The 26,103-nt window shown below is 35.4% G+C and overlaps 1 protein-coding gene across 1 annotated transcript in view; it reads left to right on the top strand.

Moving 5' to 3' along the window:
- The window catches only part of LOC106080104 (uncharacterized), a 345,965-nt gene that overhangs the window by 291,952 nt on the left and 27,910 nt on the right, over window positions 1-26,103 (top strand). Inside the window, exon 20 of the mRNA XM_056028968.1 lies at window positions 10,743-10,889. Coding sequence (XP_055884943.1) covers window positions 10,743-10,889 — 147 coding nt within the window. The remainder of the gene's footprint in view (window positions 1-10,742; window positions 10,890-26,103) is intronic.

The raw sequence follows: 26,103 nt of genomic DNA, 5'->3' as shown, positions 1-26,103 counted from the left end.
GACTACTGAATAATTTCATTAAAATTATTTTAAGTAAATATACATACTGAAATAGTGCTTGTTGTTTCTTTTTTTATATTTTTAAAAAGAAAGCATTTTAATCGCTACTAATATTTCATTAGACTCTAAATGACATGGAAAAGACACTTTGGTGTTTGAAGAGCTAAGATTTGTTTACTTGAAGGAGATTGTTGACTCCAATATGAAGCCTATTGGAAGCGCTAGTACTTCTTAGAGGGTCTTATGTGAGGACAAAAACTTTATTCCTAATGGTCGAATTGTTCGACACTTTCTTCAAGATAGGCTATGGTGTTGTAACAGACACAATAGGAGACTCTCTTCAGAGAAAATTTTTCTCTCTCTCTCTCATTTTCATTCATACTCTCCCTCTCTCTACTTCTTTCTCTCTCTCTCCATCTCCCTCCCTCCCTCTCTTTCTATCCCTCTCTCTCGCTCTCTCTCTCTCTCTATTCCTCTCTCTCCTCCTCTATCTCTGCCTCTCTCTTTCTTTCTCTCTCCCTCTCCCCTCTGTCTCTCTCTTTCTCCCTCTCTCTTTGTGTCGATCTGCCCCCTCTCCTTCCACTTTCTACATTTTCTAAAGGCGGAGAGTAGTTCGGAAATATTGTGGACATGTCACGCAGTAGTCGACTTGTTGGAGAGCCCTTCACTTACACTCACGCACTCACCTCTGCACACACACACGCACACACACACTTTGAATGTATCTATATTTAGCAGCGTAACTTGTACATCTTCCGATCCCGAAAGAGGAGCACAAAGGAAAGAGGAGTGTGTGTGTGGGGGGGGGGGGGAGGCAGTGAGCAACATTGTAACAAAAGGTGATACTCGATACCAGCCTGTAATCGTTGGGCTGTTTGTTTTAATGTCTATGTTACAACGTCTTCACGTAATCATTGTTATAGATTTAGAGAGTATCGCGTGGGAGGTTTTTATGACGACACTACTATTTATGGACGAATGCTTTTACTCAAATGATTATGGATTACGTAACCTGATTAGAGAGTATTATGCACAAGAGGACAGCTCTAGAATTTTAAAGAAAATGTAGAGACAATGTCTAAATCTAGCTTTTTAAAACGTGTGCTTCATTGAAAAACAACGGCTTAGCAGTTAAGATACTTCTTGCGTTGTTATTGTTGCTTGTGTAATTATTATTTTCATTATTTTTTTTTCTGAAATATTTGTTGAAATATTTGTTGAAATATTTATTTGCTGGTCATTTCCAAAGATACTATGTAGATACCTTTTGTCAGAAATATGGCTACACATAGAGTGTCAACAAATGTAATTGTTCCACTTAGGCACTGTAAGTTCGTACTGTTTTACCATAATAGACTAAATGACCTTGAGAGGCCTGTAACACACACACACAGACACACACATACAAACACACGTTGGGGGCTGTGAAAGCATCTTAGCCTCCTGTCACAGCTTTCCTATTCTATTTATAATTATAACTAGATAGAAGCTACCTTGGGTCTCGATACGTCTAGGTGTCCCTGGTTCAGTTCTAGTTAACGAAATAAAACAATGAAACCACTAGATCGAACACATAAACTTTAATCAGCTTTACTGCATATCACACACAAGCTAAATATCTCTCTCTGACAACAAAACACACTTCCGGTCATTCGCGCAGATTGTAAAAATAGATTATACATACATACACACATTCATCCGTGACAACTCCCATCTTGGTTACGGCGGAAGGTGGGTATAAGAATGTATTTAAAAAGTAATTAAACTCAAAAACATCAAAATACGACTTTCAGGTTTTTTCTTTTCATTTATATCTACAATATATTATTCTTAATGAAAGTTGATTAAAGCTAGTCCATTTATATATAAATACGAGGTCCGGAGCGGAATCCCTGCGCCAAGCGTTTTCCTGCTTTCTGAGCTTCGGAAATTCATTTTCCTGGCGTCAACAACGCACTGCTTTTCAGAAAATAAATACTGCAAGTCATGAAAAGTTAAAGTAAAAAGTAATGGAAAGTCGATATAGAACTGTTTTCTTGCAGTTAAGGTTAAGAAACCCATTCGCCTTATATAATACAAAAGTCATACTAATTCTAAAAAAGAAAGAGACAGCACTGGACATTAGCCTACATTGATGGACATACTGCTGGACATTAGCCTACAATGATGGACATACTGCAGTCTGTAAGTCGTAAGCTCGTCTTTGTGTTCAGACGTTTTGTCGCGTAATCAATTTTGTCTTATCACACCGAAGTCGTCAACATACGACAGTCTGGAGGAATTCGACCTTGCTGACATAAAAAAAAAAAGGTTGAGATAAAACTCGCGATAGTGAAATCATTTTGAAATATCTTCTTCAAAAAAAAAAAATGTTTCAGGCGATATTGTTGCATGTTACGAAATGGTCAATAACATCATCAAAGGTAATGATTTCGACCATCCTCTTCTCTAGGCTCAGCAGTGCTAAGTCAAAAAAGTGCTAAGTCAAACAAGTGCTAAGTCAAACAAGTGCTCCTGTCTAACTGAATTAAATTAGTGAAAATGAATTTTAGGTGCTATTTTTGTAATGTTTTGATACCCACCATTCGGTACGCCACTGTCAGTTGAGCATTTCTCGTTGTGCCAAATTGTGGAGAATTTTAGATTGTTTGGTTCATTTAATTTGGTGTTATTATTTATTGTTACTAGCTTATAGTTTCGTTACGTCCTATCGTTATTGTTGTCTGGTTCGTAATAAACATCTATTTCTTAGGACTTAGGACCCCGCCAGGGAATAAATCATTTATTTTTATATGTCTATTGTAATATGCATTTGTTTCCAGTTTCAAGATGTCTTCATTTACAATTCTTATTTTTTTCTGCTTTGTGTGTTTTCATTTCCTTTGCTTAGTGCTTTCCCTTACTTGAGTCCTTGAGTGACAGCGTTTCATCTATCTTTCCCTTTTAAACTTAATACGAATTATTTAGAAGTCTCATGTTAAAGTTGTAAAAGCAGGGGGAATAATCCAATTACTCTGGACAAATAACCGCACGCTACTTTCCATATCAAATATAAGAGTTTATATTTTATTTATTATCTAGGAAATTCAAATTTATTTTCAAATTATGATTCCTGTGCCAAATGAATGACTGCCCATTCGGTTTACTGGATGTTATCTTCAGATATAAAGTTTCTCTTCCAAAGTCAGCAAGTTATTATCCTCCTTTGGCTCTCCTTTTTTATATCTCATCTAAATTCTAGAATCTAATTTCTGGCATCCCAGCGTTTGGTTAACGTTTGAAAAATAAGGGACTTAAAGCTAGGACTACTGATGGCATTGATCTATCATAAAATAGACCAGATTTCAATTCATTCTTTGCCTGATACATCTAAAAAGTGCTGATAACATTTGATACAAAACTTTCTGCTTGCCTTTTTCAACAAGGCTTTCCAACCTTTTACTTTACCCAACTCATGTTATGTACCAATCTCATATCTTAAAGAACTTTGAAACGTATAAAAGAACTCAAATATTAAAAGGAGAACAGAACAGAACAGAACATCAGCAATCACATCTCATAGTCCTGCTGTCTTGGTAGCGTCTCGTTACGCGCTAATGTCATGTGTATTTCGATTAAATACTCGTCTAGCTGCTCATTGCAGTAAACGATAATCCCGGGGCTAATCCTAGTACATTGATAACTTCACATTACTGGATTGTTCAGCAATGGAGGAGGATGGGAGGGCGAGCACGCTGTTAGACTCCCTCCCTTCATTCTTCCTCCATTCATTCTCCCTCTCCTGGACAGACTTGGTATCGATATCTATTTTGTGTGTGCGAGTCTCACCTAGACTGTCCAGCAGTGGTAGCAAGGAGAAAAAAAATGCTTCGAAATGTAGCCGCGACACACTGGGCCGAGCCGATCCCAAGTAGTACGTGGATGTAACAGGCGGACTTGTCTTCCCTTGGCTTCCCGACTTGAAACTTCCATCACACACGCGCGCGCGCACACACACGCGCATCATTTACAAGTGATTCGAGTGATTTTGAAACTTGTTGCTTCGATTTGTGGGATCCAGTGCTCTTGTTAATTAGCTTCGATCAGCACATATATTGGATATTGTTTGCTTTATGTGGACTTAGTCGATAGAAGTGGTGTGTAGTCTATTTTTTTTTTCATGATTTTGTATTCCTACATTAAACAACATTTAAGCGTCATGCTTCAGGAAAAAGTGTTGAATTTATCTATAAATATAAATATCTATATAATATAATATAATGCATCCATTAGTTTGCATCAGTCATGTAATTAAATTTGTAATAGATCTAGACTAACACTACTAAATCTGTGCAATTAAAATAGTTTGACCAAGCTTTTATCAAGTCACTCTGTCCGTCTGTCTGACAAAAAGAACGAACATGTTCTTTTTCCGACACCAAATTTCGGATCAAGCTGAAGTTTGGCACAATTATTTCTTTTACTTGACAACACAAGAATCTATTTTTAAAAAAATTAACCAATTATTTAATTATTTTATTTTGGTATCACGAACAAGGGAAAGAGACTGTACTTGACTGAAGTGGTGTTATAAGCTGAATTAATCCCCTTTATAGGTCGTCGTCTGAAGCTTAGTGAACACAAACATGAAAAAGAAACAATAGCTAGCTATACAATCTTCAATACCAAAACACTCTTCACTTGCAGAGTCGTTACAGTGTTGTCTTGAGAAGCCTGAGAAGGCTTGGTAAAAATATTATTAATAGCACACAGTTATTGTTGTTGGTCTAGATCTCTATTACAAATTTAATTACATGACTGATCCAAAATAATTGATGTATTTACACTTCGTAATACTTCATATAAGCTTTGCTGTTTTTTTTGTTAAAGTATTTTGTATGTTTTTCTTGTTACCAATTATTTATTTTGTTTAGTGCAATTTCATGCTTTTAGCTTTCTCACTACGCTATGATCTTATTACTTGTCTGGACCAGTTGGAAAGAGGTAGGGGAAGAAAGAAGGGAGTACCTGGGTGATCGCTTTTTAAATGAATGTATAAAAAAAGTGACCGATCTGAATCTTAACTAGAGGACTAAGCCCTCCCCAAACCAACACGCTAGCCACTGTGCCAGGAGGCTGCTTATGAAAATAGGTTTTATAGTTATTTACAAACATTTCTTTCTACAAACAATAAAGGGGATTAATTCAACTTATCAGTCAAGTAAAATTTCGTTCCCTTGTTCTAGATATTAAACAAAATAATTAATTACCGATAGTTAATTAACTAATTGGTTATTTTTTAAATTAATACTTGTGTTGGCAGGTAAAATAAATAATTGTGAAAATTTCAGCTTGATCCGAGATTGGGTGTATGAGAAAAAACGTGTGCAAACTTTAGAGCCGATAATGTCTTGAAAATTCTAGATCAAAATGATTAAAGTCTGTTGATTTTAATCAATAGAAATGAACAGTAAATGGCTTTATATTATAGATTTCCGTAAATATATAGTTCTGTGACTATTGTTAATAATAGAAAATGCTCATTAAAAATCCGCAAAATGTTGCATTATTTCTAAACTTTGAAAATTAAAGATCATTACTTTTCTAAGTCATAAGATCGATTACTTTTCTAAGACAGAGAAGATCGATTTTCATATATTCGGGCAACGTTCCTAACAGCTTGAAAAAGAGTTACATAAATAACAATATATATATATATGTATATATATATATATATATATATATATAGGTCTGTGATCTGATCATGATCGGATAAGAATATGTTTCCGTTTTCCAGTTTAGTTATAATATATATAGGTCTGTGGTTCGTATTTGCGCTTTGTTTTTTCAAACCGGAACTGGAAAAGATTCTGAGATTAATCCGTGTGTAATATATAATTCTAAATGGTTCTTTTTTTTTTTTTTAAATAATAATAAGATTGAGAGTGTGTACGTGTGTGTCTTCCAATTTAATTCACTTCCTAGTAAAAAAGAGCTACTAATTCAACCATCCATTTCCTGTTAGGGACTACATTAATAAACCTAATAAAATGCCCCCTTGAATGGAGTACCAAACAAATGATGGCTATTTCTGTACCCATCATAACGTCTCAAGAACAGAACAAATCTTTTCTTCACCATTTCTCTTTCTTGTGAACATTTCTTTCACCGCTTTGATTTCTCCTTCTTGGCATTGTGTGACATGAACATTGTCCAAACGTTATTGCTCATCTATTTCTGTCGCGTGCTAGGCTGTCACGTCAGTGAGACTAACTGGATGTCAACCAATGTATGCCAACCATCACTCGTCGTACGGCTCTGGTTCAAAAAGATGTACTCTCGGCTCCGCTAATTGTCACATGCGTCGCTAAAGGACATCGTTAAATCCAGTTTAATGAATTTCATTCATTTCTTTCAGAAGCTTACACTTTTTCTTTGACTCAAATTTTACAACCTTGTGGCCTAGACATTTTAATTAATAGAAGAAACAATACATTTTATTTAAACTTAACTACTTTCATTTCTGTTAAGCATGTAGCTATGGCTGCCTGGTCGTGTTGTATGCGCTTTGGACTGTCGTCTCGATGGTCTCTAGTTCGAATCATGCTTGCTGCTATTCCACGCCGTCCTGCTGGAGGTTTGGAATAGGACGTAATAATCATCGATTCTGTAAAAAAAACAAAAAGAAAAAAACAGGTTGCTACTATTTAAAAAAGTGTAAAGATCCCCTTTCAGACCATGTGATCAATTAGGCAGATGATGTTAAGGACATCACATGTCTCCACTGCCCACAGGTTGTGACGTCGCAGGTCAGTGGTGAGGCCTTCTATGACGAATGGTCTCCGCATGAATGAGGGTTGGGGGGGGGGGAAGTTCCGTGCTGCCTTTCTGCCTTCAACAAACACAACTCCTTTCCATTCCAATCTCGAATTAAAATTTCCTAGTCCACATGTGGATTCAAACTCAAGCCCCCACCCTCATTGATGTGGCCAAGTGGTTAATGCCAGTCAGTCAGATATAAAATCTCATTGAATCGACATGCACATAAAGTATTCTTTAACAGGTATAAAAAAGAAGCTTCAATTTTACACGGTCATTGGTTTCAAACGTAGAATGTTGTAAAAAAGTGTCATCCTACTGTCGCCTTTTTCGTTCAAACTCATTTGATTTTAAAATTAATTTACATTTGTAAAAAACACGAAATGGCAAGTCGTATAATGCAATAGCTGTCAGGATTGTACAAAGTCCGGTGTAATAATGGTCTTGTATTGGTCTTGCAAGGTCACCGTCGTGAAAGTGTTGCCTCTAGTGTAATATGTGCGTACAACTGTGTTGAAGAGCAGCCCAAGATGTATTGTTGTCACAAATGTTTTGAGTAGTAATTGATAAACGATATATATGTATGTATGTGTGTATGTGTGTGTGTGTATGTATGTGAGTGTGTGTTTGTGCGTGCGTGCCTGCGTGTGTGTGTGTGTGTTGTTTTAATCCTTCCGTAAAGAAAAAACATGTTGCTGTTTTTTGTTTGTTTGGGACATCTACTTCATTGAACTATTAGAAGAAAAAAGTTCTATTTTTGTATTCCTTATTACTGAGCTTTTCATTTTCCTTGGCATTAAGTTTACAACACTATCAATGCTTGTACTTTATTGTCTTGGGTGCAAATAATCATTTAGTCCAAACCTAACTTACAATTAACGACCTGTTAAATTTCTATATGTTATCTGTTATCATTTCCTGTCCAGCTGAAGGTGGCCTACATCACCTAAAATGTGAAAATTTCCGGCTTTTATTTGTTTGTTTACTGCAATGGATTATTATTCAACAATTGAATTCAATTCCTCCTATCTTCAGAATTAAACACACACTCTCAGTTATAAACTATTTATTATTGGGCATACTGTATCTAAAGGAATAGAGAATGGGTATTGATGTCAACGATGTTTAATTTGTTTTTCTTTTTTTTAACAAAGTTACGCATCTTTAATTTATTTATAGGTCAGAAAGCTATCCTACCACTTTGTTATGAATAGCCCTGTATTTATTCTAAGGCTGTTCATGTCAAACATGCTGCAGGTCTCTTCAAATCTACGAATTTGTCATTTCATAAAGTGTTTTAGTTGATCAGTACACAGAATCGGCTCAATGGAGAAATGAGAGAAATAGAGTCTCACAAAGAAAATATCGTATTGTCTGGAAAAAATGATTCATAATGTATTAGTTTTTCATTTAAGGATTTACTGATATGTCTAATCCAATAATTGTAATTTTAGTTTTTTAAGTTTTTTTTCTTTTTGGAATTTTTTTGTAATTTTTGTTTTCTCGTTTGTAAGGCTTTTTTCTCCAACGGGTGTTCAGATGTCTGGTCACCTTATTTAGTCCTAAATGTGAACGCTCGAAACAGACATCTTTGTATTTGTTATTCAAATAATCATCAAGATGTAATATTAAATCTAATGCTGCTTTGAAAGTTTAAGGCTATAAATAGATTTTTTATGGCAGGGGTGGTGCGTGTCCTGTGTGTCCTTTTTTTAATGAAATTGGTTTTTACATGGTTTTAAAAATTACGTAATTGTTACGCATGTCCAGCTGCTTAACGACAATGCGTCCCTGTAATGTTACAGACTCTCAGTACTGGTAAGTTTGGACAGTGTGACTAGTATGTGTTACATTTAGTGAGAAGTTTCATTTTGGTTACTAGCATGATTGAGTTCAAAGACATTTTTCTTTGAGAAAAGAGTTTACAATATGAGTTGAGATAAGGAGCTTACCAGCATTATGTGCTTCAGATTATAAATAGTCAGATTTATATTAGAATTTACTTTCTAATACTCTTCTCTTCGTTGTGTCCAATTTGTGATGATAAACGAACCCATGAAAATTTTGTGACCATCCTTGATTATGGCATAACATGTTGACCCGGACAAAAGTGTAACTACTATCTAGAAATAGAATTTCAGATTTTAATACGCAGAGATATACAATGTTTTCAATTCTGATAGCAAAAGCTATGTCATGGAAATCTTTCACTCTTTCTCTCTCTCTCTCTCTCTCTTTCTCCCTCTCTCTCTCTCTCTATCCCTCTCTATCTCTCCCTCTCTCTCTCTCCCTCTCTCTCTCCCTCTCTCTCTCTCTCTCCCTCTCTCTCTCTCTCCCCCTCTCTCTATCTCTCTCTCTTTCTTTCTGTCTCTATATTTATCTATCTATTTAAAATATATAGTAGAATAATGTAATTTGGTGTTACTCTAGTCAAATGTGAATATTCGTTTGTTATGAATCTCACTGCTCTATTTTGTGCCTGTTCCAGTTTCTTAATGTTTTCTTGTGTTGAGGGGTCCCAAACAGAGGATTCATATTCAATTATTGGCCTGACCAAGGTTAAATAACATTTTAGTTTTATGTTCTTATTTGATTTAAGGAAATTTCTTTTAATAAACCCTAATGCTTTGTTTGATTTTTTGATAGTTTCATCAATATGGGGATTCCATGACAGTTTTTCATTTATTATAACACCTAGGTATTTTGCGTTTTTAGTCTGTGTTACTGGTTTACCATTAAAAAGATACGTGGAATCATTTTTTAATCATCTCCTAGTTAGTGTTCAGATACAAAAGTAAACGTCAATAATATAAAGAAAATTAATTAGAAGTTAAAAAACCAACAAAAAATGGCCAACCCTGCTGTAGATCTAGTGTTTTTATTTCCATGGAACCTGTAATTCACATGCAGAGGATGGCGATGGCCTTGTTTCTATAGTATTTATTTCATAAGTATCTCTGGTAGTTGATAAGAATCTATTACCTTTTTATACACACGTTTGAATCAAAGAAATATTGTGGCAAACGTTTGCATGGGGGCGAACATAAGTCAGTGCTATATGGCTGATATTTAGTAGCAAGAAAAAGAGTATCTAATTTTTAATTCTTAGTTACACACACTGTCTGCTACACAGATTCCTAAAGATCAAATGTAAACATTTTAACAAACTGTGTTGTCACTCAGCGCGAGTTTCAAGGCGATTGGAAAATAAAAAGTAGTCAAAAGAAATGATTTAATTATTTTTTTCCTAAGATAAAAGTGTGAGTCCACTGTAATGGGATAATGAAATAATGGAATGTTAATGTATTACTTCTCTTAAGCCTCATTTGCACATTTATTTGTGTCCATTTTTATTTAGTACAAAAGATGTGCTATGAAAGACATGTGTTATAGTAACTTATAGATGGCTATTGAAAAGAATAAGTTTTCTTAGATGATTTCTTTGACCATCTTATTGCCATCCATTGAGCACTGGTGGGGTGAGGGTAACAGTAGACTAACAACCAGCGCACGGGTTGACATACTCAAAGATTAGATAGATTAGGGTAAGAAACAGGGGACGTAAATCGACTGATGTCTTTATTGATTGATGGTAAGGGAAAAAGAACTGCTAGACTAAAGTGCAAGAGAAAGAGGTTGTGAGGTGGAAAGAAACTCAATAGTTTGGCTAGTGCTGGGGACAAGATTTAGATATCATTTCTGAAAACAGTTTTCTGTGAATAAAATCACTTGTCACATCTTTGACAACTAATGTGTTGTGTAAGTACTAGACGTAGTCAGTTGTGGAAATAGTTGACATTACATCATACGAAATACTGGAGATTGTGTGTTGGTGAAATACTGGACATTTTTATTTTTGAAATTGTGACATTTCTGTGAAGATTAAAGTCAGTTAGTACATTTGAAATGAATAACTTTATATATGTTGACACTGTTTTTGTCAGGTATTTGGAGGTAGATCATGGTCTTCTGGGCTACCAACGTCTGCTATCAATGAGCAAGGGGGATCTTTCAGACGCTCCGCCAACTTTGCCGTGGGGCCACCAAATCTCTTTAAAAAGGGAAAAGGAACCGGAAGTGTTTCCTCGAAGGTAAGTTGTAATCGCACAATTTATTGAATGTTTCTATTGACATCAACCAAGCAAGTCTTGGCCTGTTATGCTTTTGTGCTGATCTTATTGAGACCGAAACAAAATCCGCTGCCGAGGACAGACATAGACGGCGAAAACAAAATCTAAATCGAGCACCGGAGGACAATGGTTATGCCTGTGCTGTTTGTGTCAAAATATGTAGGTCAGAGATGGGGCTGCATAGCCACGAAAAATACTGCATTTCTCATTGATCTTCGGACTGGAAGACATCCATCCATCCATCCCAGCGGCGCTACAGCCCGTGGAGGGCTCTGGCCTGCTTTAACACATCCTTCCATTCAGATCTCTCCTGGGCCTTTTGTCTCCACGCCCTAACCCCAAGCTTCTTCAGATCTGCTTCCACGTCATCTATCCATCGCATTCGGGGTCTGCCTTTGGGTCGCCTGCCTTTTGGTTTTTGCCTGTATACGATTTTCGCCCCTCTGTTGTCTGGCATTCTTTCAAGGTGACTGTTCTTTTTTATTTCGTTCACTATTGGTGGGTCTTCATATAATTGATATAACTCATGGTTAGTGCGTGTCCTCCACCCTGTTTCATCCTGTATGGCACCATAGATTTTCCTAAGAATTTTTCTTTCCCAAGTGTTAAGTAAATTTTCAGATGTCTTTGTCAGTGTCCAGGTCTCACTTCCATACATTGCTGCCGGTCTTATTATGGTTTTGTATATTATTTTCTTGGTTTTCCTTGAAATCGTTTTGCTCTTAAGTAAATGGTGGGTGCTATAAAATGCCCTGTTGCCTGCTGCTATTCTTTCCTTTTTTTTCTGTTAGTAGGTCATTTTTGAAATTAATAGTACTTCCTAGATATTTGAAAGTTTGGACGCTGTCATTGACCTCAAGTCCTGCTGGTCGAGATGCTTCTTCTAGTTGTATGAAGGCTCTAGCGATGTCAGAGGTTTCTTTACCCAATAAGGCAATGTCATCGGCATAAGCAAGGTATTGCAGAGGTTGGCTGTATATCGTCCCTGTTGGTTGTGGACCCGTGTTTTCTCTCCTGAAGTAGTTATTAATAGTTCCCCTTGTGTTTATGTGTATATTTCTTATAACTCTCTTCAGTGTTAAATTGAAAAGCATGCAGGAAAGTGCGTCTCCTTGTCTTAATCCTCGTTTAATCCTAAATTCTCCTTGTATTATGACTTTGCTTTTTGAGTTGTTCAATGTCATATGTATAAGTCTTGTCAGCTTCTTGGGTATTCCAAAATCCTGTAGAGTGTCATATAGGTATTTCCTTCTGATACTGTCATAAGCCATTTTATAGTCTATAAAGAGTTGGTGGATTGGTATGTTGTATTCATGGCATTTTTCTAGTATACATCTTAGTGTGAAGATGTGGTCGGTTGTGGATTTGTTGGGTCTGAAACCACATTGGTAGCCACGGAAAATACTGCATTTCTCATTGATCTTCGGACTGGAAGACAAGCCTTATTATTTAAATAAAAGTCTGTGCTCTCTAAATACTAAATCAAATATATTTCTCTTATTTGATGATCTATGGAATATAATTAAAAAGGTTTTCTTATCTTTGCTATTCTCATCTGAATGTGTTATCTTTTTCTTCTCTTTCATGTTAGACCGTATCTAAATGTGCAAGGAATAGTCTATCATGTTAGACCGTATCTAAATGTGCAAGGAATAGTCTATCATGTTAGACCGTATCTAACTGTGCAAGGAATAGTCTATCATGTTAGACTGTATCTAACTGTGCAAGGAATAGTCTATCATGTTAGACCGTATCTAACTGTGCAAGGAATAGTCTATCATGTTAGACCGTATCTAACTGTGCAAGGAATAGTCTATCTAGTCTAAACACAATATTTCATCTTTCTATCGTGAGACACATCTGTTATTCGCGTTCTCGTGAGTCCTTGTGTTTATCAGATAGAAAATATCGACCAAAGTTTACAGGTCAATTTTTTCATCTTTCTGAAGGATTGTCAGAGAATGGGATCTTTTGAAGTGTGTTAACTGTTTCTGAAGTTGACAAATGATCGAGATTCGTCTTTGATGGTATCTGCATTTCGTTAAGAGTTCTAAAATGTGGTTTGTCCTAGAAATTGTCCTGGTTTTTTAGAAATGCGGTCATGTTGAGAACTTTAAAATTGTATCTTATTTGGTCTAGTCTTAAAGTATCGTGTAAAGACAGCATTGATGTAACTGTCTAGTCTTAAAGTATCGTGTAAAGACAGCATTGATGTAACTGTCTAGTCTTAAGGTATCGTGTAAGGACAGCATTGATTTAACTGTCTAGTCTTAAAGTATCGTGTAAGGACAGCAGTGATGTAACTGTCTAGTCTTAAAGTATCGTGTAAAGACAGCATTGATGTAACTGTCTAGTCTTAAAGTATCGTGTAAGGACAGCATTGATGTAACTGTCTAGTCTTAAAGTATCGTGTAAGGACAGCATTGATGTAACTGTCTAGTCTTAAAGTATCGTGTAAGGACAGCATTGATGTAACTGTCTATTCTTAAAGTATCGTGTAAGGACAGCATTGATGTAACTGTCTAGTCTTAAAGTATCGTGTAAGGACAGCATTGATGTAACTGTCTAGTCTTAAAGTATCGTGTAAGGACAGCATTGATGTAGCATTGTTAGATGAATGAAAAGAAAGTCACTCGAACATATGGTGCTTTAGAAAAATAGCGATCAATAATGGCAACTTTTTTCTTCTAGGTTTTTCTTTTGTTTCTTGGTTGGGTTTTTCTTTAGGTCTCGGGTGAAGATTTCACGTGGAGCTGTTTAATGTATTTCTTTCAGAATTTGTGTCGATAATTAGTTCAATGTTTCTCTCTCTCTCTCTCTCTCTCTCTCTCTCTCTCTGTATCACCCTCTTTTTTTCTTTCGTTATTTAACAAAACTCTTTTCTCCTGATATTTATTTTTTGTTGTTTTCTGTTTATTGATCAACTATTTATCTATCTATCTGTCTGTCTTTCTGTCTCTCTGTCTGTCTGTGTGTCTATCTGTATGTTAATGTGTCCATGGCTTTAATTTTTTTCTTCTTGTTTACGCGTGGTCAGTAACTGTTCCCTGGGCTATAGGCTTTAATAATTATTTCCCTTTTTTGACATTTATAGTCTGGCCATTACGTCCTAGATTCTGGCAGTTTTGAATAGTCAAAGGCAGTAGAGAGACACCATCGATGTGCCATCATGGCAGAGGTAGAAGACTTAATGTATGCCTGTTTAAGTCGACCACATATTGTCACACTTAAAGTTGGCAACTTTTAACTTGCTTTTCTGTTATCTCGTTCTTCTTAGCCAATTGGATCATAGATCATACAATGTTAGATCTAGTCTAGATCTTAGGGAAGGGGGGGGGGTTGGACGTAAAAAAAAAAGAGGACGTAGGACAAAGTGAAATAAGCGTAGTGGCCCGTAGTCCTAGGTCTAGAGCTTCATTCTTTGAATATAATAAACGGTACGACTTAGGCAATGAGGCGCGGTGGCTGAGCGGTAAAGCGCTTGGCTTCCGAACCGGGGACCGGGGTTCGAATCCTGGTGAAGACTGGGATTTTTAATTTCGGGATCTTCGGGCGCCTCTGAGTCCACCCAGCTGCAATGGGTTAGGGAAAAGCAAAGGGATTAGGGCGGGCCACATGACACCCTTGTTAACCGTAGGCTACAAAAACAGATGACCTTTACATCATCTGCCCTATAGACCACAAGGTCTGACAGTGGAACTTTACTTTACTTTCCTTTTAGGCCGAATTGAAATAACCATAGAACAAATGTATCTCCTCGTTAGGCTACATCTCTATTGATTCGATTCTTTTCACCTCACAGTATGTTTGTTTATGACTTTTTATTCGCTTCATTTAACTTATGTGTGTATGCATATATACTCGCGGCTTTGTTTAGATTAATGATATAATATTTTGACTGTAATGACTTGAAGACTGGCTGAGTCACAGATGTAACAGAGGACCTTTAGCTACACTAGAGAAGACATACTGCCTAATGCTAACAACCGGTAGAAGAAAGAGACAGACAGTCAGACATTTAGAAATATGTAGGCTATTAACACTACAATCAGTTGAACCAGAAATGTTTTATTCATACTCACTTGTCCTGGTCAACTCACGCGCATGTTCACTCACCCACACATGCATGCAGGTCGATGCACGGTCACATACACATTCTAGCTCACACATATAATACAGAATTCACTCAATCATTTATCAATTCGAGAGAGAAAGAGAGATAGAGTAATGGGAAGGGAAGAAAACAAAATAAAATGGAAAAAAAAGGGGGGGGTTAAATAATAAAGGGAAAAAAAGATACATGTTTCTTGTGCCTCTGTCTAGATCTAGATTGTAATGTGTGCCGAAAGCTCTACCCAACTTCCCAAGCTCCAAGCCTCTACCCTAGTCTGGGAATAAATTAGTTGGAACTCTCAAGATCGATAACTCACATTTTTCACATATCACTTTGACGTGACTACATTCTGGTTGGCAACAGAGTTTGTTCCCTTTTAATATATTTTTTTTACTCCATCTATCCCAAAAGTGTATTTCCATAATTGTATATGTTGTTATCTTCTAAAGGCTGCTTGTGCTTCCATGTGTTGGGATATTATCAGCATATAAGATGTTATTTATGTGTTGCTGTGATCATACATTAAACTGACTAACCTTAAATAAAGCTGTATCAATAGGAATGTATGCTGTGTCACTCTCGCCTGTATGACTTTTGCTGTTTTATCGAATATATGTATGCTCATATAAAATTTTAATATATTTGGTATATATGGTAAACCTAGTTTCAATGTTTTCCTCTGTCTCACGCTCTCTTTATCCTCTCTTTCTCTCTTTCCCTCTCTTTCCCTTTCTCTCGTTCATCTCTCTCTTTTTCCTCCTTTGTCTTTTTCGCTCTCTTTCTCTCTCCCATCTCTCACTCTTATTCTCTCTCCCCCCCCCTCTCTCTCTCTCTCTTTCACTCGCACACATTTATGTTTTGCTGTGTTATCTATTTATTGATCTTAATGATGGGCTTTCTACACAATTATCTGTCTATATATCTATTTATCTATCTCTCTGTTTATGTATTTATAATCTAACTATTTATCTATCTAGCTATCTATCTATTTATCTATCTCTCTGTTTATCTATCTATAATCGAACTACTAATCTATCTAGCTATCTACCTATTTATCTATCTCTCTGTTTATCTATCTATAATCTAACTATTTATCTATCTAGCTATTTATTATCTATCTATCTATCTATCTATTATCTATCTATCTATCTATCATCTATCTATCTATCTATCTATCTATCTATCTATCTATTATCTATCTATCTATCTATCTATTTCTGTGTAATTGTTCACCTATGGTCAGGGAACTGTATCCCTGGGCTATAGACTTCAATAAATATTTTTCAATTGTTCAAAATACTAGCTACGAACGTCATTTGGTTCAGACTTTCAATAGAAACGTCTGGTTAGTACAGAGCAGACTTTGTTTGATGTGACGCATCGCTAAGTTGCTAATCGCTTAGACACCGTGTTAATGATCTAGACTAGAGGTTTGAATTATTTGGGAGAATATATTTTTGTTACTTGCGATATTTAAGGGTCTCTCTGGCTCCAATTTTCAGTTAATTAAAGTGAATGTCCACTTAACTCAAAATAATCATACGAGTTTTTTTAACAAAAAAATGTTAGTTGGTGATTTTACTAAACTGGACTTTTACTTTTCAATACCTAGAATATCGGAGATTTCAAAGAACTCACACTGTCCATCTTATTCTTACTCACACTCACACATCCACTAATACTCCCACACACATTTAATTAGCCTCTCACCCACTTTATTTTCGCTTATAATTATTAAAATAAATATTGTCAGAATTAAAGAAATGTGATTACCATTATTCTCAGATAAACAAAACTGAGTTTCGCTCTTGTGTCTCTGGTTCGGTTGCTTGTGTTGTGTATGTATAGCGTGAAGTAGTGAATCGCTTAGAGGTTAATTGTCCTGCTGCTCCCTTCACCTACAAGTTTAAAGGCTTACATTCTGTTTATTTCCGTAAAGAGCTATGCATTATTCAAAAAGTTGTTGCTAGACCACAATTCATAGCCCTGACACCTTTTTGTTTTATTTCGCTTCCATTTTTATAAAACGTCTATCAACTCACTCTGTCTGTCTGTCTGTCTGGTAAAACGTTTATACTCGTTATTCTCAAACACCCAATCTCGGATCAAGCTCAAACGTTGCACAATTATTTCTTTTATCTGACAACACAAGAATCAATTTAAAAAAAAACAATCAGTTAATTAACTATTGGTAATAAATTACTTAGTTATTTATCTAAAACAAGGGAAAGAAATAGTACTTGACTGAAATGGTGGTATAAGTTGAATTAGTCCGCTTTCCAATAAAAAATAAATAGTAATTGACTAATTGGGTATAAGCTGAATTAAGTCCCCTTTATAGATTGTCGTCTGAGGCTTATTACAAATTTAATTACAGGACTGATCCAAACTAATTGATACACTTAATATAAGCTTTTTCTAAAAAAAAAAAAGTATTAATTTGTTTTTTGTTTGTAAACATTTTCACTTTGTTGATATAAACTGAGTGACCTTTCGTAATTTTGACTTTCTAAAGTGATACTGTTTACGAAAACACCATGTGCCCATGACAACGTCCAATTTCATTTACTCTCTGCACCTGATTTTGAAACCCTCCAGAGATTTCGGAACTCAATTACTATAAGAAAAAAAAATCAGACCACAATCGAACAGAGACTCTTGTATCAGTAGCCAACTGCCTGACAATGAACAAGTGTCGATATTTAGACAATAAATATGCATTTGTTGTATACGATTTTATGTACTGATACTTATACACAAAACTAATGCCAGACAGGATCATAGCGTGTTAGTGTGATATGCGCTCTGGACTGTAGTGACTGGTTCAAAAGCATGTCTACCGCCATCCCCTGCAGTGGGTTTGAGGTCATGTGCAAATCTGAAAAAAACGTCTGAAACGTAGAATTCTAAGAAAATCAAGCGAAATGAAAAATATCCTTTTTTAAAACAAAAGCTTATTTAAAGATGAAGAACTCCGCCCTTATAACTATAGCTATCATTAATGTACACGCTATTTCTTTTATTCGATATCAAACAAAATAATTAGTTATCAATAATTAATTGACTAATTAAGTTTGTTTGTTTTTTTGGTGTTTATTAATTCATGTTTAGTTAGGTACGATAAATAAATGTTTAAAGTATCATATTGATCAGAGAATACGTGAGGGAGAAATAACAATTATTTAAGGGGACTACACGCAACAAATTTAGCCATATCTGTGAATACTGAAGTATTAGTTTCTCTTGTTGTTATTAAACATAATAATGAATTGCCAGTCATTAATTGTCTAATTGGTTACTTTTTTTTATTGATTCATGTCATGTCTATGTCAATGAGTAATTTTGCAAAGTTTCAGCTTGATCCGAGAATAGGTGTGGGAGAAATAACGTGTACACACTTTTTACCAGACAGACACAAAGATAGGGTGAGTTGATACAAGCTTTGTAAAAAAAAAGAATTATCTTATTTTAGTGCGCTACACAATTGCAACACCAGGACCAAATAATGTGGGTCTAGAGTTTTTTTCACGGCTAAATTTCCACTGGATGAGAGTTGCCAGATGTATCTGCTATGTGACATTGGTCTTTTTGTTGGTTGTTACTTGACTAGAACCGTCTCTGACAGGTGTCCCTCTTTTAAAGTCATTCTCTTTTAAAGTGTGCTTTCAATTCTGTTTAATGTTACATTGGTATTCAAAAATAAGAATTCTAAGTTTTAAGTCTTTGGTTTTACGTTGCAACGTTTCACAAACATGTCCCTCAAGTCCAGCTGACCTCTCCCTCAAGTCCAGCTGACCTCTCCCTCAAGTCCAGCTGACCTCTCCCTCAAGTCCAGCTGACCTCTCCCTCAAGTCCAGCTGACCTCTCCCTCAAGTCCAGCTGACCTCTCCCTCAAGTCCAGCTGACCTCTCCCTCAAGTCCAGCTGACCTCTCCCTCGAGTCCAGCTGACCTCTCCCTCAAGTCCAGCTGACCTCTCCCTCAAGTCCAGCTGACCTCTCCCTCAAGTCCAGCTGACCTCTCCCTCAAGTCCAGCTGACCTCTCCCTCAAGTCCAGCTGACCTCTCCCTCAAGTCCAGCTGACCTCTCCCTCAAGTCCAGCTGACCTCCCATTAGCCCTCCTCCTATATCTCCATCTCTCGATGTAATCACCTAAAAAGAAACTTTGTACTTTTTAAAAGCATAGTCTGCCATTTCCAAAATTGGTTCAAGTCCTCCCCGCCCCCCCCCCCTAAAAAAAAATCAATTTATCAAAAGCCCCCGAGGGTATCCAGCAGGTTAGAAGACCCTTGTCTTAGTGCATGGAATACAGTGTAGTTGAGAACAGCAATAAACTTTCTGTTGTTTTTCCATTTCGTGCGAGTAGATTAGGACTACATCTACTCATATCTAACTCATTCCAATGTTGTTCTCAGAACTGTGCTGACTAGTTTTGTCCTTGTTTATCGGTCAAGTTCTAAATATGTTTTACTTTTGTAGCCTGTCCTTGTTTATCGGTCAAGTTCTAAATATGTTTTACTTTTGTAGCCTAAGTCTAAATTAAAATTCTGGCTTGCTGGTCTAATGGTCATTGGCTCACGTTCACTGAGTTAAAATTTTCTTTGGCTTCTTGTTTTAATCGGGTGAAAAGCTGAATGTGTTTTCTTTCTGTTTTAATTTGTTTTCTCTAAATTTGTGTCGGATATTTTTTTTTTTACTATTAGGTTTTATTTTGTGTTTCATGTAAATTTACTGGACAAGATTTAGACTTGATAGTTTCCTAACTATTGAAGATCTAGCCTAGGGTCCTTCTATACTGATACATACATTTGCAATGCCCAACATCAGGCAATTTCACCTTGGCTCTTTCTTCTAAATTATTGTACATTATTCTGAACTTTTTTTCGCTTCCCCCCCCCCCTTTAAAAAGTGGGGCCCTAGCTAAGCTAGCTCGTGTATAGGTAAATTTAGCACTGTCTAATGAGAATGAGTTGAATGGTTGTTTCGTATAATTGTAAACATTATCAATAAACTTGGCACGTTTCACAAACATCTGTCACTTTTAAAGGCTAAGAAGTCTAAATTCTCTGAATTACTAATTTGTCCTTCTGCTTTCATGTTTATTCATCATTTGATTTATCTCTAGAGCTTCAATCACTTCTTAACTTTCATTAGTTTAATTACTACAACCATCTATTTGTAAAAATGCTTTTATGTCGTCCTGATAGGAGAATACATGCAATTTAAACGGGTTATAATCTTTGGAAGAAGCATGGAGCTCCAATGAACGGTAACTCTGATATAGAATTATAGGTAAAAGCGAGTAGGAAAAAACTATGGGCGGGCTGTTAGTCGGGTCGCTTAGCCACGTGATCCTGAGGGCAGAATGCTCTACTGACTTAAGAGGTTCTTTTTTGTGGACTTGAATTGTCAATTCAGGTGTTGACCTAGAATCTGCGTCGCTGGTATGCGATCTATCCAGTCGGAGGACCGTGGTTCAAGTCCGGGTTGGGGATAATGTTTCACTATAATTTCTTCCCCTACTTCTGTAAAGAACTTTTGTGTTGGTGCTTTGTTCTGTTACATGTCGTCAATTCTGTTGGCATTTAAATTTCAAACTCTATTTATGTTTCTTATTTAAATTTAACAAATAAATTCAACCTTTAATTTATAATCACCTAGTGCTACAGTAACTGTGCATGCCAGAGTATGCTTGATTTAAAAAATTCGGTTTAAAAGTATTTATATGGCAGAACTTGTACAGTATGTGTGTAGCGCTCTGGACTACAGAGAACGATGTCGTAGACGTAATGTCTTGTCACTTCGCAGAGTTTGTTGAATAACTAGAACACATTCCTGAATAACTTTAGCTCGTTTCTTGCATCATTGTAATCTACATGTATACATTAACTGTTTATACATTCAATATGTTCTTCTTTCCTTCGGCTGATTGGCCTCGTTTATGTAGTCACACTAGACCGCTCTAAACATTAGTTATTATTTAGGCTCTGATATTCTCATTAATAAAATACAGTAATAAAGAATAATAAGGGTAAGTGATTTGAACTAGAGCGGGGGGGGGGGGTGAAGGGAACATAAATAATTAAATAAAAAGACGAAGATTGAGAGAATGTTTAAAATGACGTTATATAATCAATGTCAAGGACGTCATACAGAACTATCACATTTGCTTATTAAATATCTCAAGAGTAGAAGTGGAATTTCGTATCAACTCTATTTATTGTTAACTGCTATTTATTGTTAACTGCTATTTATTGTTAACTGCTATTTATTGTTACTGCTATTTATTGTTAACTGCTATTTATTGTTAACTGCTATTTATTGTTAACTGCTATTTATTGTTAACTGCTATTTATTGTTAACTGCTATTTATTGTTAACTGCTATTTATTGTGCTATTTATTGTTAACTGCTATTTATTGTTAACTGCTATTTATTGTTAACTGCTATTTATTGTTAACTGCTATTTATTGTTAACTGCTATTTATTGTTAACTGCTATTTATTGTTACTGCTATTTATTGTTAACTGCTATTTATTGTTAACTGCTATTTATTGTTAACTGCTATTTATTGTTAACTGCTATTTATTGTTAACTGCTATTTATTGTTACTGCTATTTATTGTTAACTGCTATTTATTGTTAACTGCTATTTATTGTTAACTGCTATTTATTGTTACTGCTATTTATTGCCGCTACTTTGTTGCCTATTTGTTTTGAAATACAATTTAATTGGCACTACCGACGTAGAATGAATGTCCTGTCCTTCCTCAATAGGAGCATTACTTAGTGCTAGAGAGAGATAAGAAGTTTGATGATATGCTTGAAGTCTTTAAGTTTAGGTGCTAAGTTCATTGAGAGAAAGTGTTTATTAAACATCTGTCTACTCAAAAGAAAAACAATACACACTGCTCTCAGTTGACGGTATTACGACTTGATGGTATGTCCTCTTTGCACTCTACGTTCATGCCTTCGGTCCTGGATCACAGGTTTAATCCTATGCTTGGTGTCATGATACCCTAGTCTATTTGTGAAGTCGATGGAGCTTGCACATCAAGAGATGGCGCCTATTGTTGCAAAATAATCAATTGTAGAAAAAAACTCCATTAAGTTATGAGAAGACGAACAAGGTTTCAAATTTGCAAAACAAAAAAAAACATTCAGAATTATGTGGAATTAGAAATTTGTTAAATTTATATTTCTTCTTTTTTTTTCCCCTTTTTTTGTTGTCTGTTTATTTTTTATTTTTTTATTTATTTTATTTTTTTGTGTTGTTGTTTTGTTTTGTTTTGACTTTTACAAACAATTTCTACATGTAAAAAATGTGTAACTTTTATTTCAAAAGTTGTTTTTACTAAGTATGTGAATTCGCGGAGTGATGCCACCATCAGAGAATGGTTTGATCTTTAGAGCTACACATGTATGGTTTGATCTTTAGAGCTACACATGTATGGTTTGATCTTTAGAGCTACACATGTATGGTTTGATCTTTAGAGCTACACATGTATGGTTTGATCTTTAGAGCTACACATGTATGGTTTGATCTTTAGAGCTACACATGTATGGTTTGATCTTTAGAGCTACACATGTATGGTTTGATCTTTAGAGCTACACATGTATGGTTTGATCTTTAGAGCTACACATGTATGGTTTGATCTTTAGAGCTACACATGTATGGTTTGATCTTTAGAGCTACACATGTATGGTTTGATCTTTAGAGCTACACATGTATGGTTTGATCTTTAGAGCTACACATGTATGGTTTGATCTTTAGAGCTACACATGTATGGTTTGATCTTTAGAGCTACACATGTATGGTTTGATCTTTAGAGCTGCACATGTATGGTTTGATCTTTAGAGCTACACATGTATGGTTTGATCTTTAGAGCTACACATTTATGGTTTGATACGTGACATGCAACTTCACGTCAACTGCTGCGTTGTTTTCAATAGCATAGGTTTAAAACATTTCGCCTTATTATTATTTTTTGAATTTAAAAGTGAATCACTTTCTTGACTTCTCGTTTAATTTTCATGGACAACAAATTGTAGCATGTTCATGTTATGTCTCCTTATGTTGATCTCAAGGCTCGATCTGTTGTAGAACTTGGATACAGATCTCCACAATTTAAGATCTGCTGCTATTGTCTTTTCTTTTTCTTAGGATTCTGCTGGAGATAGTCACGTTTGTGAGCAGTGGCGTAGGGTGGTAGGAGGACGGGGGAGAATTTGAAAATCACCCCGGCTCCCCAGTTGAGCCAAATGAGTGTTTATTACATTAAAATTTAGATATTACGCAAAATGCTGGGGCCCCACAGAGGTTACCCCCCCCCCGGGTCTCAAAAGATGGAAAATATCTATCTACGTCACTGTTTGTTACACTTTGAAATGAAACATATTTCCAATGTATACCAGAATTGAACATTTGAAAAAGGATGAAAGCTCTGCTCTAAAGCCTTGTAATAGCCGCAACTAGAAAGTATTTGGTTCAAGTGTTGCCTTGATACCACGGAAGTAGTGCATCATAAAATAATCTTCGAACAAGAAAAAAAAAAGTTTTCTACTGATCAATAGCCATATCGGTTACCTTCAGATAGCCAGCATGAGATTTGATGTAACAGATCAATGAATTATAGCCATAGTTGGTTGTTGTAATCATCATTTGTTTCGTTGCTTCTTTTCAATTTAACTTTTTGATAAACAAGTTAACAAGTTTTCAAATTAATCACATTTGGGCAGTTAGTGTAACTTATTAAATGAAAGAATCTATTGGTTAATATGTAATTATGCCATTTACTATTGCCATGTCGGCTTTTAAAGAGATTTCCAAATGATTTTACTTATGCAAATTGTGTTTGATTTAATTTTTTTTTATAAACATATTATATTTTTAAACGTTCAAATTTGATTTCAATAAACCGTTAAAAGTTTACTGTATTTTCTAGCCACATAAATAACTGACTATCTCATTCTATGATAGAGCTCTCTATTAGGTTTGCAGCAAACCAGTGCCTGTTATGGTAGTTCAAGGTTATAATGACACTGAATGCTCCTTTGTTGCTTTGATTCCTTCATTGCTGCTTTCATGAAAACCGTGTCTCTAGACAACTAGATCTATAGATCTACATATACCTCAACAACAACAAAATTTTAAGCGTACCCCCATATTCAATAATATATCAACGCTGCCGTATTTTACTTAGCGTTATGTGTAGTTATAATAGACTTAACAAGCAATATTTAAAATAAAATACTTTTTTTTTTTAATCCATGCTTATCTAAAGGGGAAGAATTCCGCCCTTAAAAAGTATTTCTATCAATAATATAAAAGTTATCTCCCTTATTTGATATAAAACGGAAAAGAAAATAATTACCACTAATGAATTGACTAATTGTGTAATTTTTTTTTATTGAATCATGTTTTTCTTAGCTACAATAAATAATTGTTTAAATTATCAGCGTGGTCGGATAGTGCTTGAGGGAGAAATAGCGTTAACAATTATTTAAGAGGGCTAAATTCAACTAATTTAGCCATATCATATATTACGAAAGGATTAGTTTCCCTTGTTGATATCAAACAAAGTAATTAATTACCAATAATTACTTTATTAATATGTTACTTTTTTTTATTGATTCGTGTCTTGTCTATGCCAATGAATAATTGTGTGAAGTTTCAACTTCAGCCGAGAATGGATGTGGTAGAAATAACGTGTACACACTTTTTTACCAGACAGACAGAAACAGATAGAAGCTTTGTAAAAAGGAAATTCCAATGACACTATTATTTTGCTATAATTAGATTTCACGTCATTTTCTGACCGACATTCTGAAAATTCTGAAGTACTCTGGGTGTCTTACAATAAGATTTTCATTGGGAAGAAGAATAATTTGAATAATTACACCAATTAGATGTGTTTAGTCGACCATTTTTTTGCTGGATCTGTCCCTAAAAATCAGAGCAAAAAAAATCAATTAACAAATATGATTAAATCATGGATATCTGGTTTACATGTTTTTGCCAATTTTTATTGTTTATGATGTTGATTTTCTGGAAAATCTAAAAACAACGTTAAATGTAAACAACTTTCTAGTATCAGAATAACAAGTTGGAAGAGACTCATTTGACACATAATTTTCAACAACCTAAAATTAAAAAAAACCCATCTTTCCAACAATCTGAAGTGATAAAATGTTCAACGTTCTCTCAACTACATAAAAAGTATGAAATCTATTCCAAACCAAGTTTCACACAAAATTTATCACGATGTTTTCATGTCTGCGATCGTTGCTCCATGTTCATTTTAATGCTTGTCTTATTGACACAAACAAAATATGGCACTATCGATCGAGGATCACTTCATGAGGTCCTAGCTGGAAGATTAGCTATTGAGGATGGCTTTATCCTGAAGTGTTCTCCACATTTTGACCCTCTTAGAAATGAAACAATATTTTTGTGTGCCCGGAATTCTGTAACAAAAAAAAAGACAATGGGATCTCAAAATGATGTTGCTGTAATGTTTCTTTTAATGTTATTTCTTTAATTTCAATAAATGGAAAATAATCTAAAATTATATAATGTTGAACTATAGTGGAAAATGTTGAAATAGTACAGAGATGAAAGATGAAGAAAATATTTCGATTAATTTGTTTGTCCGAGAGTTGGATTCAGGGAAAACCTCAAGGTCTACTTTGATAGGTCCACGTGACTTTCTGATGGATGACAGGAAGAATTTCTAATGTTTGTTTGAGCATATAAAGCTTTATATAGCTCCTCCTTCGTGGTCGAGCACAGTTCTCATTTTCTATGAACTTAAAGATGGCTATAGAGTTCAATCATCGCTTTAAAAAGCCGGCCTCACACAAGGCATGGGTAAGTTGGATGTAATACAGATAAGCCTGCTTCTTCTCTCCGCCTTTTGTTAGCTCTGCTTTCTTTCATTCTGGCCGCTCTCCTTGCCTCTATCTTGAGACTCAAACACTCACGCTATGAGGAGCGATCTAGCGAGCTAGTGTTTTTCAGGCAGTGAATGTCCATATAAACTCCTGGCGAGAGCTTTTAATGGTG

Source organism: Biomphalaria glabrata, chromosome 1, assembly GCF_947242115.1.
Source record: "Biomphalaria glabrata chromosome 1, xgBioGlab47.1, whole genome shotgun sequence".
NCBI classification, from domain to species: Eukaryota; Metazoa; Mollusca; class Gastropoda; family Planorbidae; genus Biomphalaria; species Biomphalaria glabrata.
Note: the sequence above shows the minus strand (reverse complement) of the source record. Positions and strands in the feature narration are given on the sequence as shown.